At 46.7% G+C, this 16,498-nt stretch overlaps 1 protein-coding gene across 1 annotated transcript in view; it reads left to right on the plus strand.

Annotated features, from left to right (window-relative positions):
* The window catches only part of COL14A1 (collagen, type XIV, alpha 1), a 193,140-nt gene that overhangs the window by 46,764 nt on the left and 129,878 nt on the right, over positions 1-16,498 (plus strand). Inside the window, exons 5-10 of the mRNA XM_015412024.1 lie at positions 3,607-3,762; positions 6,217-6,336; positions 10,400-10,564; positions 10,790-10,951; positions 11,083-11,234; positions 12,248-12,377. Of these exons, the coding sequence (XP_015267510.1) occupies positions 3,607-3,762; positions 6,217-6,336; positions 10,400-10,564; positions 10,790-10,951; positions 11,083-11,234; positions 12,248-12,377 (885 nt within the window). The remainder of the gene's footprint in view (positions 1-3,606; positions 3,763-6,216; positions 6,337-10,399; positions 10,565-10,789; positions 10,952-11,082; positions 11,235-12,247; positions 12,378-16,498) is intronic.

Here is a 16,498-nt window from a genome sequence, read left to right on the forward strand (position 1 = left end):
TATACAAAGTACCATACCCATGTTTTATTTATTTTTATAATAAAGATATTTTTTCTTTTTCGAATTGTGGCTCTTGTGTTCGCAATACAACCATCGACCCTGAATTAAGAATCCCAACACTTCTGCTCCCCAGTCAAGGACACCCTGTTCTGATCTGTTAAGTACAAGACTCAACACAGCTAGTGAACAGTGAATCAGCCTTATTAACGAAGTCAGAAGAAATCAGAACGAGACAAAAACATAGAGCAACAGGCTCTCTTTTAAACAGTCCGGGCTTAGGTAGCCACGCCCACAAGTCAGTTAACAACCAATCACTATTTACATATAAGGTCCAATCAGAGTGCTTCCCTCCAGAACATTGCGCAGCTCTGATTGGTGTATTTACAATCCTGTTTCAGAACTCAAGCTAATGCAGAACTTAATACATAACAGATCTGTCTTTGAGCTAGAGTTATTTGGCACTGGGGAAAGTCTGGTTCTTCCTGGTTGCATGCGTTTTCACCCCACATTTCTGGATGTCTGATCAATCCATCAAGCTTTCAGGATGCTTGGGAAGTCTGAATGTTCCCTTCCCTTTTTTTTTTTTTGAAGCAGTTAGCGAGGTGCACATAAGTGCATATTCACTCCCTCTTCTCTCTCACACATACCCAGAGGAGCTTCTCAAAACTGTGTTTTCTTTTTAAAAAAACTTCCAAAGAAAGATGCATATGTACTTTTTGTGTGCTTTCTGGCCATGGGGTAAGGAAGGGGTTAATTGAAAAGATGAGGGTTTGTGTACTTTTTTTGTGCTTTCTGGCCATGGGGTAGGGAAGGGGTTAATTGAAAAGATGAGGTTTTTTTCAGGGGGGAGGGGGGCAGTCTGAGAACAATGCCCATAACTCCAGCTTAACTCCAACTCTTAAATAGAAACTCCAGCATCACATAGGACACAGGATGAGGCTTCTCTATTCTCCCTCCCCCGTCTTTGAAACGTTTGAAACAGTTTCTAGAATATTTCCTTCACACTGAACTACATATCCCAGCAGCCTCCTCCAGCAATCCCATGGGACACCAGCTGCTGCCATTCTGCCAGGAGTTTAAAGTGCTGCTTCCCATACGTACTTATGCGCACGTTCAAAAGACAGATGGTTAAAAAAACCCTGCCCGACTGCCCCAGTCCATGGCTGCTGCGTCTGATCAATCAACCACAGGGTGAAAGCACATTGAAGAGGGTTAACGGGTAGGTCTGATCAAAACTCTCCATTACAAATAAAACTGGATCAATTAGAAACAGGGCCACACTGGATCAAACTGCACGTCTGACCGCAGCCGAAATGGACTATCCTGTACATATTCTCCTGCAGTGTCCTGATGTGCTTCAGTTTAGGCTAAAATGGATTATGCCATGCCTTGATAAATGGACTATGCTTCCTCTAGCGACCTTAGAACAAAAGGTTCAGTTCCTTTTAGACTGTGATTTCCAACATACTTGTTTTGTTACTCAATTTCTAGAGGCTATGGAGAAGTGTCAAAAGGAGGTGTTTTTAGATGTGGGTTTTATTTGAGTTTTCCAGTTTTATTGTTCAAGAACTTGGTCTAAGAACGGGGGTGGGGGGAGAGAGAAGAAGAAGAAGAAGAAACAGCAGCAGCAGCGGCTCCTCTTTCCCCACCATAATTTGTCTGGGCCACAATCTGCTGTATGAATCACATAACTCATCCGAACTGCCTATCACGTGGAAGGCTGCATTCACTAACAAGTTCCTTATGGATTTTGTTGAAGCCATTATTTAAGGCTGGGTTACTGATACAGCAAGCAATCACTGCAAGAATGCAAATAGGTCAAAGACAGGTGTGCTTTAAAGAGCTGCTTGAAGATAAGTCTTTGCTTATCAGCTTCGGCCAGTCAGTTCCCTACTGAAATTCTTGGGAAAGTGTCCATTAACTTACTTAGGCAGGGCTCTTTTTGTAGAAAAAGTCCAGCAGGAACTCATTAGCATATTGGGCCACACCCCTGACAGCACAGCTCATTAGCACATTAGGCCGCACCCCCATGTTACCAGAAGTGTGGTTATCAAGCCACACCCACCTTTTGCTTGTTATTCTGTTTACCTTCTTTGTTGTCAAAACCCAGGGCCTTTTTTGTAGCAGGAAGTTCTTTGCATGTTAGGCCACACACCCCTAATGTAGCCAATCCTAATGAGTTCCTGCTGTTGGGTGTGGCCTATTATGCTAATGGGTTTCTGCTGGGCGTGGCCAACTTGGGAGCCAGCCGGAACTCCATTCCTGTGCGTTCCTGCCCCAAAATAGCCCTGCTTAGAAGATTCTCCCCATGCTTTTCTCTCGGGTCTGTCTGTCTGTCACATTCTCATTCCACCTTTCCTCTGAGAAGCTCAAGACACTGTACATGGTTCTTCCATCCTCTATTTTTTCCCCACAACAACCCAGGGAGGTAGGTCATCCTGAGAGTGAATGCTGGCCCAAGGTAATGTAGTGAGCTGAATTTTTGTAAACCACCTTGAGTTCACGAGAAAGGCAGAATATAAATGAAGTCAGTACACAGATTTCATTGCTGACTGAAGATCGGAACCTGGGTCTTCCTAGACGGACAGCTGAACCACTGCACCCCACTAGCACGCTAATATTCAAAGTTCTGGTATAGATTCACTCCCCCCGCCATCCCAGTGTGCCTCCAACATCCACAAAACTGTGAAAATGAGATCACGTTGCTAACTCTTGCCCAGGAAGATCACTGCTGTATAATCTAACCATAGTTGTACACTTATAAGTTGGCCCAGTTACTGTACTTGATAACCAGCTGTATGCTATAATTGTCTGTGACTAAACCCGTTGCATCTGGATACATTTCGTGCATGAGCATCACCGTTTATGTTCTTGCATTGTTAATATCCATTATTGTTGCTTTTAAAAATAGCATTTCAGGTAAGTTTAGCTAAATATTTACGGTTATCCCTTCTGCACATCAGATTGCTTTTTTATTGTTGTCAAAAACACTGCTCTCAGTGCTGAGGTTTGCAAATCAGGTGTCTGTTGCGTGTATTAAATGTACTAAGAATGGCTATTTGACTGCATGTCCAGCTGTGGTTCCTCACTCTTCCGTACATATTTGTTTCTGATATTCTGCCAGCCATGCGTGTACTGACCATTTTCATCTTTTGCCTGTTTCTTATCAAACCATCTCTTCCAATACTGGCCACATTATTGTCTTCACATTCACAAGTTTCTCGAAGCCCAGTGATATAAATGAAGGCGTAAACGGCATTTGGCCAAATAGAAAGTCCCCCCAGGGGGCGGTTGCTGCAAAAGACTTGGCCATTTTAAAATCCTGTCCTAGGCAGCTCCCTATAACCTCCCAGGGGTATGACTCACCTTGCCCAGATACATTCCTTCCTCTTATACCTGTCGATCCTGAAACACCGAATGCATGACTAATTGATATTTCTTTCCAACAAGTACAGCATCCAAGGAGTTTCTCCAGGTTTCTTCTTTTGCTCTAACCATGTTTTCTTTTAAACATTATTCCTCTCCCCTCAAACAACAGTGACAACAACCTATGTTGCTCTATTTTCACTTAATTAAATCTTCCATGTGCACTTTTGTTATTGACAGAAAACCAATTTAAATGTAAAACCCCAGCCATTGCAGACATTGTGATCCTAGTCGATGGTTCCTGGAGCATTGGCAGATTCAACTTCAGGCTTGTGCGTCTTTTCCTGGAGAATCTGGTTGAGGCTTTCAACGTGGGCTCCGAAAAGACAAGAATAGGTAATATTTCAAAGGGTTTAAAGCAAGGCACCTATGTTGATTGTGACTTGATTTTACGCCTTTTAAAGTAGACATTCCAACTTATTTGCTGTGGGCACACATTTAGCATCAATGCTATGGTCTTCAAATTATTAAAACTCTTAGTGGTAAGCAGGGGTCGTTTTGTAGAAAAAGAGCTAGGGGGACTCATTAGCATATGCCACACATGTGCCTCGCCCCCCCGCACCTCACCCGGGGGAACTGCGATCCCCCACAATCCCCCCCGAAATGACCTCTGGTGGTAAGTGTGTTTTGTGCTGTGAAATCCTGGGCCATTTCCGCGGTAGTGAAATCATTAGCACTGACGTTAAAACTGCGTGTTATGTGAAATTTTCCACAGTAGATTTTTCCTCACCAGGCGCAAACCCAAAGTTTTCTCATTCTTACCGTGCATTATCAGAACTCACTAAAACTGGGGATTCTGAAAACACAGGGTGTAAGAAGGAGAAAACTCCGAGTTTGTACCTGGTGAGGAAAATCTCACACGACACGCAGTTTTAAAAGCGTCAGTGTGGGGAATTTCACTACTGTGGAAATGGTCCTGGAAAGATAATTGTGCAAGGGAGCACTCCTAAACAGGTCTATTCGGAAGTAAAGACCTGTTTTTATTCCTTGGGCTTACTCCCAGGAAAGTGTTCTTAGCATCGCACTGCTAATCTGTTACAGCAACAGCTACAGGACTCCTTTGGCAGGTTGACATATATGGTACAGTATAATAGTTTGCAGGCTTATAACAATAGTCATCCAGTAGATAGGAGCTGCGGTGGCTCAAGTGGTTAAGACGCTGAACTGCAGGCTGTGGAAGGTCAGTAGTTCAGCAGTTCGAGACCCGAGTGTGCCGCATGACGGAGTGAGCTCCCGTCTCTAGTTCCAGCTCCTGCCAACCTAGCAGTTCGAAAGCAAGAAATTGCAAGTAGATAAATAGGGACCACTTTGGTGGGAAGGTAACAGCGTTCCGTGCGCCTTGGTGTTTAGTCATGCCGGCCACGTGACCACGAAAATGTCTTCAGACAGCGCTGGCTCTTCGGCTTTGAAACAGAGATGAGCACCGCAACCCTAGAGTCGGATTCGACTGGCTTTCGAGCAAGGGAACCTTTGCCTTTTAGATAGGACCATGATGCTAGCCGGAGGCAGAGGTACTCCTGAATCACAATTATACCTGGTCTAAAGTATATGAGACAAATAGGACAGTCACAAGCTACTTCTTTACTGATCCTTCTGCTAAAACCCTGTTCGGTGAGGGAGTCAGTATTGTAGCGTGAAAAACATGCCCGGCTGTACCCATAGTTGCCAAGGTTCCATACTGAATCTACTACCCTTGACCCATCAGATTCCTCTCTGCTCTGTCACTTACCTGGTTTGGCTTTGGTGGCACACCCAGCCTACCAGATTCTGCCCTGTCTCCGCAATAGAGGGTAGTTTGTTTAAATCAAAAGCTGGTGTTCCTTTCTTCCTTAAGTGGCTCTCCCAAGCCAGCAAAGAACAGAGCAGGAGTAACTGACCTCTATAAGTATAAAATCCGGTTCTCAGCTTTCTGTCAGAGTTTAAGAGTGTCCAAGAAATAAATCCTGAGTACGCAGACTGAAGCAGGGGTCGTTTCGTAGAAAAAAAGCTAGGGGAACTCATTAGCATAACTCATTAGCATATGCCACACCCCCTGACATCACCGGAAGTGTGTCATAAGGCCACACCCCTTGACATCACCGGAAGTGTGTCATAAGGCCACACACCCCGCCCCCAACGGTCCTGGCCGCTGCCGCCAGCCTTGCAGCTCCACTGCTGAGCCCCATGAGGGGCCCGGCGGTGGACCTGCAAGGCCGGCGGGAGTGCAAGGAAGCCCCGCGAAGGCCCTCCCTGGCCCCAGGCAGGCAGGGGTGGGGAGAGGCAGGGAGGAAGCAACTTACCCTCCCCTCTTCTCCTGCCTCCTCCTGGCTGAATGAGGGCCGGAAGCGGGGCGGCCGGAAGCAGGGGGCGGGGCTTCGTCATGTGCCCCGCTCCCGTACCTCACCCGGGGGAACTGCGATCCCCCGCGATCCCCCCCGAAATGACCTCTGGACTGAAGTAGGTTTGACTCTTAGTGGCTGGAGAGAGGTCACCAGTGGGCAAACAGAAAGTTTATAGGCATCTCCGAATGGTATCCCCAAATGCAACCCATTGCTTTCTTCCATGCAAGGTTGCCATGAAAAAAGCAAGGCGTTGGGGCGGGGGGATCATGGTTGCAACCCGTTGGCCCAGTGCCCATTGACGGACCCTACAAGAACGTCAAATGTGTCTTCATGAGCAGACAGACATTGTACACACACCCCAGAAGTCCTCCCATTGTTCAAACTTCCCTCCAAACACACATACACACCAGTCACAATGATGAGTGTTTGGCTAGTGCTATCAATAAAGCTTGTGTGATTGCTTCCCTAGGACTTGCCCAGTACAGTGGTGATCCCCGGATAGAGTGGCACTTGAATGCCTATGGTACAAAGGATGCTGTCTTAGACGCAGTGCGTAACCTACCCTATAAGGGTGGGAACACCTTAACAGGTACAGTATGGTTTGTGTGTGATGCGCATGCAACTCAAAATGCATTCAGCTTCCAAATATTATACTTCCAGCCATTTACAAACTGCTTTATTCATGTCGTTTTCTCTGTATACATCACTAAAGTTTCCCCTGGCCTTCAGCATGCAAAAGGTAAGGAACGAGCTCCTCCAATCCAGTCCAATTGATGGTAGTATCTCCTGGTATACCCACCAAAGAGCATTGCGCCTAGCAGATAAGAACTTTCTGGTAGTCTCCGGCTGTCCTCAACCTAGTGGGACTCTCTGCCAAGTAACAAACGTGCCCTGCGGGACTTAATGAAGTTCTGCACCTCCTGTAAGGCAGAGATGTTTTGCCAGGTGTTTGGTTGAGGACAGCGATGGTTTCCATCTGGCTGGCACCAGTGTTCCCTCTAAGCTGAGTTAGTGTGAGCTAGCTCACAGTTTTTTAGCCTCCGGCTCACACATTTTTTTCTCAGCTCAGGAAGGATGGCTCCAGAACACACTAATTTATGCAGTAGCCAAATCACCTGCTCACAACTTTAATGCGGGTAGCTCACAAAGTAGAATTTTTGCTCACAGGACTCTACAACTTAGAGGGAACATTGGCTGGCACTCCTGTCTCTTGCCCCTCCCCGTGAGGCAGTGGCACAACTGGAAGTTTTAGCACTGTCTAATTAGATTAAACATTGTGTTTTATTGAGGAATTTCAGACAGGTGATATATTCCGGAAGAGGAACGGTTCCCAAACGGTTTCTGGTCTGTCATTTCAGATAGAACCGTTGAGAACCGGTTCCCTTCCGGAATATATTTGTCATTTCATACACAATCGCTTCTGTCCCGTTTAGGAAATGGGGCTGAAGCGTTTTACCTGTCAACCGCTTCCAAGTACTCCTCAGTTTCCTCTCCCGGTTCCGATGTGCTTCTTCCCGCCGTTTTTCGCCCGCGTGGGCGATCTTCGGCTTTTTTTGTGTGTGGAACGTTTGCTTTATAGTGCTATAGCGCTATAACGCTATAATGGAATAGCATTATATCAATCCCATTGGAATGCATGGAGTGTTTTGTTATACTGCTATAGTGCTATAGCGCTCTAAAGCGAACGTTAAAAAAAAAAGCTGGAGATCGCCCGCATGGGCGAAAAACGGCGGGGGAAAAGCGGGAAAAAGCAGTGCAGTCTGAAATGGCAAACCGCTTCAGATCCAGCTCTTTACTGGAAGGGGAAAGCCATCCGTTCACTTCAAAACGGATCATTACTGGCTTGAAACCGGGTGAAACTGGGTAATGTGAAATTCCCCATTGTTTCTACTATGAATTTAATGTGTGAATGTTTTATTGATGTACACCGCCCTGAGCCCTGTTCCACAGGAGAGGGCGGTCTAGAAACCGAATTTAATAAATAAGTAACGTTCAAAATAATGACAGAGGCTTGTGCTGAGAAGCAAGGCGCGGGGTGGGAAAGGGCAAACCATCTATGTTGTTACTTCCAAGCAAGGTGATTTGTGACTATAGAATTTTAATTCTGATAGGGACATTTGAAGAGGTTTGGGGTCTTGCATACAGGGCTGGCATCAGCATACCCCCGGGTAGGACAGCTGTCGGGGCCCAGGGCTGCTGGCCCTTTCCATGCATGCTCAGTTGTGAGCAGGGCTTTTTTTGTAGAAAAAGCCCAGCAGGAACTCATTAGCATAATAGGCCATGCCCAACAGCAGAAACTCATTAGCATATTAGACCACACCCCTGACAGCACAGCTCATTTGCATATTAGGCCACACCCCCGTGTTACCAGAAGTGTGGTCATCCAGCCACACCCACTTTTTGCTCCTTATTCTCTTTACCTTGTTTGTTGTCAAAACCCAGGGCTTTTTGCATGTTAGGCCACACACCCCTAATTGTAGCCAATCCGAATGAGTTCCTGCTGTTGGGTGTGGCCTATTATGCTAATGAGTTCCTGCTGGACATGGCCAACTTGGGAGCCAGCCGGAACTCCGTTCCTGTGCGTTCCTGCCCAAAAATAGCCCTGGTTGTGAGTGCTCCACCACCCCCATGCACCTAACTGTACATACTACCCAGTGCCATCAGGTTTTAGGGTTGCCAAATTAAAATTGGCCGGGAGCGGGGGGCTCCCGGCCGGCGCACGCGCGCCACCGTGTGCGTCACCCGGAAGTGACATCACACGCTGGGGCGGGGCCACGCCATTTGAGGGGAAAACTCTTTGTTTTCCCCTCAAATGGCGTGGCCCCGCCCCCAGCGTCCGATGTCACTTCCGGTTGACGCGGGCGCGGGGGTGGGGTTTCCCCCGGGCCCCGATTCCATGGGAGCGGGAATCGGGGCTCGAAACCGGGGGGAATTCCGCCCCCCGGGGGCATTTGGCAGCCCTATCAGGTTTGGGGTGTCAGATTGCATCGCTGGCTCCTTTGTCTTGGCTCAGGTCTCTCGTCTCCCAGGGTTTCTCAGAAAAAATCCTGGGAAATAGCTTTAGAATCCTAGGAAGCTGAAAGGACAGGCCCCCAAGCGGTCTTTCTGATGTGTAACGGTTATTCGTAATGCCAGGCTCAGTAGTCTCAGGCTCTTCACTCAGCAATTTGAAATTCCTGCTTCACCCTATTACTGACAATACACACTGAAGTTTCCCCTCCTAGCATATGTAGCATTTAGATATGTATTTCTAATTTTATACTTTCCCCAGATTTCTTTTTCTTGTTCATTCTTCCAGTTACTCTCTCCAGGAATGGCAAGTTTAGTCTTCAAAGGGATTTTGAGCTCCCTTCAGGACGGTTGTTAGAGATCTGAATTTGCCACGTCTTTAAAAAGATGGGTCCTTGCTAGAGTTGCCATCACTGGTTTGGGAAATTCCGGGAGATTGGAGGGGGGGGTGGAGCCTGGGGAGGAGGGGGTTTGGAGAGGGGAGGAAGCTCAGCGGGATATAATGTTATAGGGTCCACCCTCCAAAGCAGCCATTTTCTCTGTCATCCGGAGATCAATTGTAATTCCAGGAGATCTCCTAGAAGATGATGACCTTAGGTCCTTCTGTGCTGTCCCTTTAATGGCCACTTCACAGAAACTTAACGAGGGGATCTTTTTTGGGATGGCGTAAGCGGTGGGGAAAACTTCATCAGCTGAAGTTCCCATGAGACAAGATGCAAGTAAAGGTACAAAAGGAGCAGGCCATTAAAATGTATTCATTCATCCGTCATAGCCATATCTCCTCCATCCTCCAAGGAGGTCAGGCTGGCATTCGTTGATGGGGTCATCTGATATTTTCCCTCACAACTGCCCAGTGGAAGAGGTGGACTGTAAAGATTTCCTCAGGGGGAGCTAATTTTCAGATGATGGTCTTCTGATCTCTTTCTCATTTTGTTGGGTCAAGAACCTGTCAGAGTTTTGAAAAGATATCGGCCGAGGGAGTTGTGTGTGTCTTGTGTGTGTGAGAGAGAAAGGGAGAGACTTCAGTTAGCAGTTTGCAAGGGACAGAGGCTTGGATTCCCCTAGAAATATCCACTGATAAAAAGATTCACATCAGTGGCTTTCTCACCGCAGCTCAAAATGCCCTATGAAATGCTGGGGCCACTGATTCCTAGGAACAGCACAAAGGAGGAATCAGAGGTCTACCATGGAAAGGGGAAATCGGCAAAAATCCAACCCCTCTCCATCTGTGGGATCCAACCCAGAAAAAGAGAGAGCTGGGAGCTGACTAATGGTGAAGCATATTGGGATTCAGTCTCTCTCTTTCTCAGACTTGCATGGTATAGCCCAGTCTTGCTAAATCTCAAAAGCTAAGCAATGTTGGAACTTGGAAGGGAGACAGCAATGGAAGGCTGTGCAGAAGAAGGCAGTGGCAAACCACCTCTGCTTCTCCCTTGTCTTGAAAGCTCCTTGCCGGTGTTGATTTATAAAAAGAAATGAAATATTGCAACAATACCATCAGTCTGTAGTGCTCCGCTCTCCATGCCAATGGAAATCAAACCGAGGAAATTTTGGCCTTGGCACATTTTGTGGCTCAGGGAGGTGGGGAATATTTAACAATCTGTTTGACCAATTTTTCATTTGCTTTTTTTTTTTCCGCATAGGCCTTGCTTTAACTTTCATTTTGGAGAATAACTTTAAACCGGAGGCTGGTGCAAGACCGGGGGTTCCAAAAATTGGTATATTGATCACAGACGGGAAATCCCAGGATGACGTGATCCCGCCTGCAAAAAACCTGCGAGATGCTGGCATTGAATTGTTTGCTATTGGTAAGCATTCTTCCTCAGGGTATTCTCATATTCATCAAAGGGCTGTGGAAAGGGTTTCCCTTAAAAGTGCTCATTTTACGATGGTTTTTACATGTTCCACCACATCTTCTTTGAACCTTATGAGTTTACAGTTCCAGTTCGTGGATTCCTGGGGAATGTTAAATGAGCAAAACATGGAATTGAATGAAGAAAGATCGCCATCTTTGTTGTTTCTCCTCATATCAGGTGTTAAGAATGCTGATGAGAATGAGCTGAAGGAGATCGCCTCTGAACCAGACAGCAGTCACGTCTACAACGTTGCTGACTTCAGTTTTATGAATTCCATTGTGGAAGGCCTTACAAAAACTGTTTGCTCCAGAGTGGAAGAGCAGGAGAAGGAAATCAAAGGTAGATGGAAACTTGTTTTTGCTGTCTGTAGATTCTGGAGAAGCCCGTTTACTTCAAAAGATGATGGTGAGAGCTTGCTGGGTTTTGGCAGATGAAAAAAAATTAATTTCATGCAAATGGTTAAAACTTAGGGACCCTGGTAGCCACCGTTGGGGCTCCGACAGATCTAGTCACATCTGAGGTGACGGCCAGAGGATTCCGTGTGAGTTGGGCCCATGCTCCAGGAAAAGTGGAAAAATACAGAGTTGTCTACTATCCTACAAGAGGAGGGCAGCCGGAGGAGGTAAAGACTAATATGCCTACATGTTGAATGATCTGAAAATTCTTGGTAGATGTTGTATGTTGTATGAATTGACCCTCACAAAATAAGGCCAGTTACATTCATGCATCAATCTCCCAATGAGAAACCACCATTATGGGTTTAATTTTAAGGCCTTTGGCCTGTCTGAGATCCCTTTTTCCTGTCAGTCTCTCTCGTTATTGCTCTTGTGTTGCAAAGAGTGCTGGTTTTGACCTTACAGTGCTGGTTTTGAGCTTTAAAGTGCTGGTTTTGACCTACATACCTTTGGCCCATTAAGCAGCTGACATTCATAGACGGAGCGCTCTTGTCTTTCTCAAGCGCTCCATCTATGAATGTCAGCTGCTTAATGGGCCTTTTGTAGGACCAGCAACAAACATCAATTTAAACTTCAATGTAACCACAAAAGGAACCTTCCCCCTTTAGAAGACTTTCAAGCAAGGTGAAGCAGGTGTACAATTCTAGGAACTCCCGTTGGGGTTGATTGTGTAAAAGGGATGTAAATTGACTGGTAGCTGGTAGCTATTAGATGATTATTATTCTTGATATTGCATGTAATGAATATATACCTGTTTTAGAATATTATGAATAATACACAATGCTCTTTATAAGATGGAACATATAGAACACTTTAACTTATTAAAAAGGTTTTTGCAATGTATATATTTGTTGTTTGACCCACCTGGAGGCTGGCATCCCTTTATGGGGGAGGGGGAAGGCTGCTTTCTGTCCTCGCACCCCAGTTGTGAGGAGAAAATAGCATGTGTGAGTCTGGGAGACACAAAACTCCCACTGAATGTCTTCTTTGGAGTCCTTGTGTTATCACTCACCTCACAACAGGACTTCACTGCCTTCCAAAGGCCTGTTTTGAAGGGTCATTGGGGAAAGATAGCCACCTTTTCCATACCACAGCCCAGAAGCAGGGACTGTTAGGAACTTTAGCCTCTAGAGTCAGTGTTACTATTGCATTGTTTAAACCAGCCTCTCCCTTCATACAGGTTGTGGTGGACGGCACCGTTTCAACAGCAGTTCTGAAAAACCTGATGTCTTTAACTGAGTATCAGATAGCTGTATTTGCCATATATATTAGCTCTGCCAGTGAGGGACTCCGAGGCACTGAAACAACACGTAAGTAAAAATGCAGATCATTAATGGTTATCTATCTGATTCTGGTGACTGGTTCAACTGGATAAGTTTATGTGTTCTTATATGATGAAGAACCTTGCGAGATCCAATGATCCAGAAAGCACAGATGATGGTGGATCTTTCCTGCGTTCCCCTGCCCATAACACCCATTTCTGCCCCCTAGAAAGATTACTGCCGGGGTCATATGACCTACGGGTCATGCAGGTCAGGGGGCTGCAGTGGGAGTGAGGACGAAATTGATCTCTCTGGCTGTTCCATCAGTTTAGGTCCACTGGTAGAAGAGGAAGAAGGGGGCGATTTTGGCCCCTTCCCCACTGCAGTGGCCTGACCTGTGTGGCTATTCCACCATGCAGGTCACATGACCTTGGGAATAAACTTGCATCTGCAGGTCATAGGATCCAGCCCAAGGCTTGGAAGCTTGCTACTTTCCACATTTTGCAAACTTCTGGGTATGTGTTTACACAATTGTTTTAGAGCGGAGTTTACCACAGGGTGAGTTCCCCCCCCCCCATCATTTTTCTTTGGTTAAGTTTTCTTATGAAGATGCCCCACATGGTCAGATTTGGAATCACAGAATCAGAGAGTTGGGAGGGGCCAAACGGGCCATCTAGTCCAACCCCCTGCTCAATGCAGGATCAGCCTAGAGCATCCCTGACAAGGGTTTGTCCAGCCGCTGCTTAAAGACTGCCAGTGAGGGGGAGCTCACCACCTCCCTAGGCAGCTGAGGACTGTAGCATTCTATGTATTGTTAAAATCCTTTTTTTAAAAGTATTTCTTTAAAAATTGGGAACTTGAAGAAAAGTTGGTTTTTATACCCCACTTTTCGCTACCTGAAGGAGACAGTGGCTTATAGTTGCCTAACAGAGAGTGGCTTATAACAGCCTAACAGAGAGCCAGTTTGGTGTAGTGGTTAAGTGCGCGGACTCTAATCTGGGAGAACCGGGTTTGATTCCCCACTCCTCCACTTGCACCTGGCTTTGGGCAAGCCGTAGTTCTGATAAGAGCTGTTCTTGAAAAAGAGCCGTTTCTGTCAGAGCTCTCTCAGCCCCACCTACGTCACAGGGTGTCTGTTGTGGGGAGGGGAAGGGAAAGGAGTTTGTAAGCCGCTCTGAGACACCTTTGGGTAGTGAAGGGCGGGGTATAAATCCAATCTCCTCCCCCTCCTCTTCTTCTTCTTCTTCCCTTCCTCTCCCCACAGCAGGCACCTTGTGAGGAAGGTGGGGCTGAGAGAGTTCTGAGGGAATGGTGACAGGCCCAGGGTTACCCAGCAGGCTTCATGTGGAGGAGGCGTGGAGAATCAAACCTGATTCTTCAGATTAGAGTCCACTGCTCTTAACTACCTCACGACACTAACAGCCTAACAGTGCTTTGCATATGAATGCTTAACCTTGGGGAAAAGCCTTCCTTTTCTATCAGACCATACCTTCAGACTTGTGTACACATCAGAGGTTGGCTACCTTGCTTTGAAATAGGGAAGCGTTTTCGTAAAGTCACGACGCCTCCCTTGAAAATAACTCCAGAGTAATCCCATGAGGGATATAGTTACTGCTCAAGCTTTTCCTCTGACATGATAGCTTCTGAGTGAAAAGGACGTTTTATACAAAAGCCTTCCTACCGCTCAGTCCCAAATTCTGTGAAATACGTCACGTGCAAATGTTGCTCTCTTAAAAACAAACGTATGGACCAGCCCTTGACTTGATCACTCACAAAGTTTAAAATAGCTCTCGCAGCAGTCAAGTTATGGGAGAATGGAAATGTTCAGCCTACATTGGTCAGAACTCCCAAATGTTGGCTTGAAAAACCAGATTCTGCTTTCTGTTCTGCACTCACAACTAGACATTTACACAAATAGCATGAGAAAGCCCTAGTTCATGAAAAGAAAAGCGTCTGCAGCCTCACCCTGTGTGTTTTTCCTTGGCAAGAAGCCCCACTGAGTTCAGGGGAGCTTACTTCCAAATAAGTGTATGTTCGCACATCATAAAAAGGACCTCTGCCTTTTAGAGTCAGCTTTTCTCCCCTCACTCCTCTCCTCCGTGTCAGGAAAGACTGCCAACAAATCATGTTTCTGCCTCTTTCTGTAAATCCTATGGAGGCAGAGTAGCAGGCCTCCTGATAAGGGCTTTCATTCCCTTACTCCTCGCTCGGTGCTGTTGATGCTGGTTTGGCAAGAAGGGGATGGACCGCTGCATTGAGAGTTCAGCCTTGTTTGACACGCGCCTAAGTCCTAACCAGTTTGCACTAAAGACTCAGGCCCGTAGCTACAGTGGGGCATTTCGGGGCCTGGCCCCCTGACTTCCTGCCAATGCCCCCCCGAATTCCTTTCAGCCCAGCCCCCCCAACTCTCTGGCAAGATGTGGTGGCTGCCACAGACTCCCCCTGTGCTGCCAGGGCTGCTGGTTCTCCTTGTCTTCCCCCTTTCCGGTGCTGTCTCTCCCCACTCCCACCCCCGCCCTCCCCCTCATCCTGGTAGCAGCCTCCAGAGCGTCTTTTCTGCATTGGGGAAAGGCGAGCAGGCAGGCCGGCGGCTGGGGTGGGTGGAGGGGAGCACTGGGGAGGAGGCACACGATGCCAAAGCACAAGGCAGGCAGAGCTGACGGCCAGGTGGAGGGTGCCGTTGCCACACCTGAGAGCACCGAGAAGCCGGTAATTACCTTTAATCAAATTAGCCAGTGCCCCAGTGGCCCCCGAGGAAATAAAAGGCCCCCTGACTTAGAAATTCCTGGCTACAGGCCTGCAAAGACTTTTCATTTGTTTTGGTGATGGTATTTTTGGGATGCTGCAGATGAGTTTAATTTTGGTGGCTGAGCTCTGGAGCAGTCTGAAGGTGTTGTTTCTTCCTGCTGCTGCTCTCCTGAAGCAGTCGGACCTAAACCTTGCGCATTTCCTTTTAAACTTCCACCCGTCATTTTATTATTATTTTTTATTCAGCTATCTGAGACTAGAGATAGTCTCATATCGCAGGACTCATGCCGCTTGTAAAAAAAATCAAAAATGTAAAACAACAGACGGGAAAGTAATCAATGGAGCTTGTACATCAGAGAAAAGGAGAGGATGGCGGCAGGGGCAGAGTGACCGGAATGACCTCAATGTGGGCGGGGGAGTGACCTTCGAAGGGCAGCAAAAGGGCGGAGAGGGGGGAATCCTAGGGAACTTGTACACTTTTGAATTACTTGCTGCTTGGAAGCAAAACAAGGGGGAAATTTGGCACAAAAGCACTCTCAGAAAACCCAGGGAAACAGCGACCAGAAAGGAACTTGAGTGCTGAAAGGAGGGAAATCGATGCAGAATGAAAAAGAAATCCTGGTGGATATGCACAGTGAAAGCGAGGGAAAACACTGGTGCGTAATAGGCCAGTGTTTCCCTAAACTGTCTGTAACTGACGCATACTTTAAAAACAAAGAATTAAAACTGGAGACTTCTTTCATTCTTATGCTCATGAAGATTTATGTGCAGGGTGTGTAGAATTACCCAGCCACAGAGGTGCACCGTGTACCTGCATGAGTCATGGATCTGGATGTGCTTTTTTTTATCAGAAAGGAGTAACCCAACAGTAGCGACTCATACAGAAAACTGAGCAGCTTTTTTGGGGGGGGGTGATTAAATGAGTCAGTTGCACCTGAATCAGTGACTCAGCAGAATTACCCACTTCACAGTGGAGGCTGATTCAATGGAGATAAAGGCCAGATCAGTGAATCCTGCTGAGACACAGCAAACAGCATCCGTGCGGTCCTCTGACTGTCTTCGGGCTTTAAAGATTGAATCATTATTTATTTCTTCTGCCATGCTGGTGCATTAGTATGCCTCTGCACACAGTTTGGGATTTGTTATTTTTCTCCCATATGAGCCCCGCCTTTTCTCCAGGGAATCCTAGAATCACAGAGTTGGAAGGGACCTTACAGGCCATCTAGTCCAACCCCCTGCTTAATGCAGGTTCAACCTAAAGCATAGAAGAAGAAGAAGAAGAAGAAGAAGAAGAAGAAGAAGAAGAAGAAGAAGAAGAAGAAGTAGTAGTAGTAGTAGTAGTAGTAGTAGTAGTAGTAGTAGTAGGAGGAGGAGGAGGAGGAGGAGGAGGAGGAGGAGGGGGGGGGGGTTGGTTTTTTGCC

This window comes from Gekko japonicus, unplaced genomic scaffold, assembly GCF_001447785.1.
Source record: "Gekko japonicus isolate JY-2015 unplaced genomic scaffold, Gekko_japonicus_V1.1 scaffold906, whole genome shotgun sequence".
In the NCBI taxonomy this organism is placed as follows: domain Eukaryota; kingdom Metazoa; phylum Chordata; class Lepidosauria; order Squamata; family Gekkonidae; genus Gekko; species Gekko japonicus.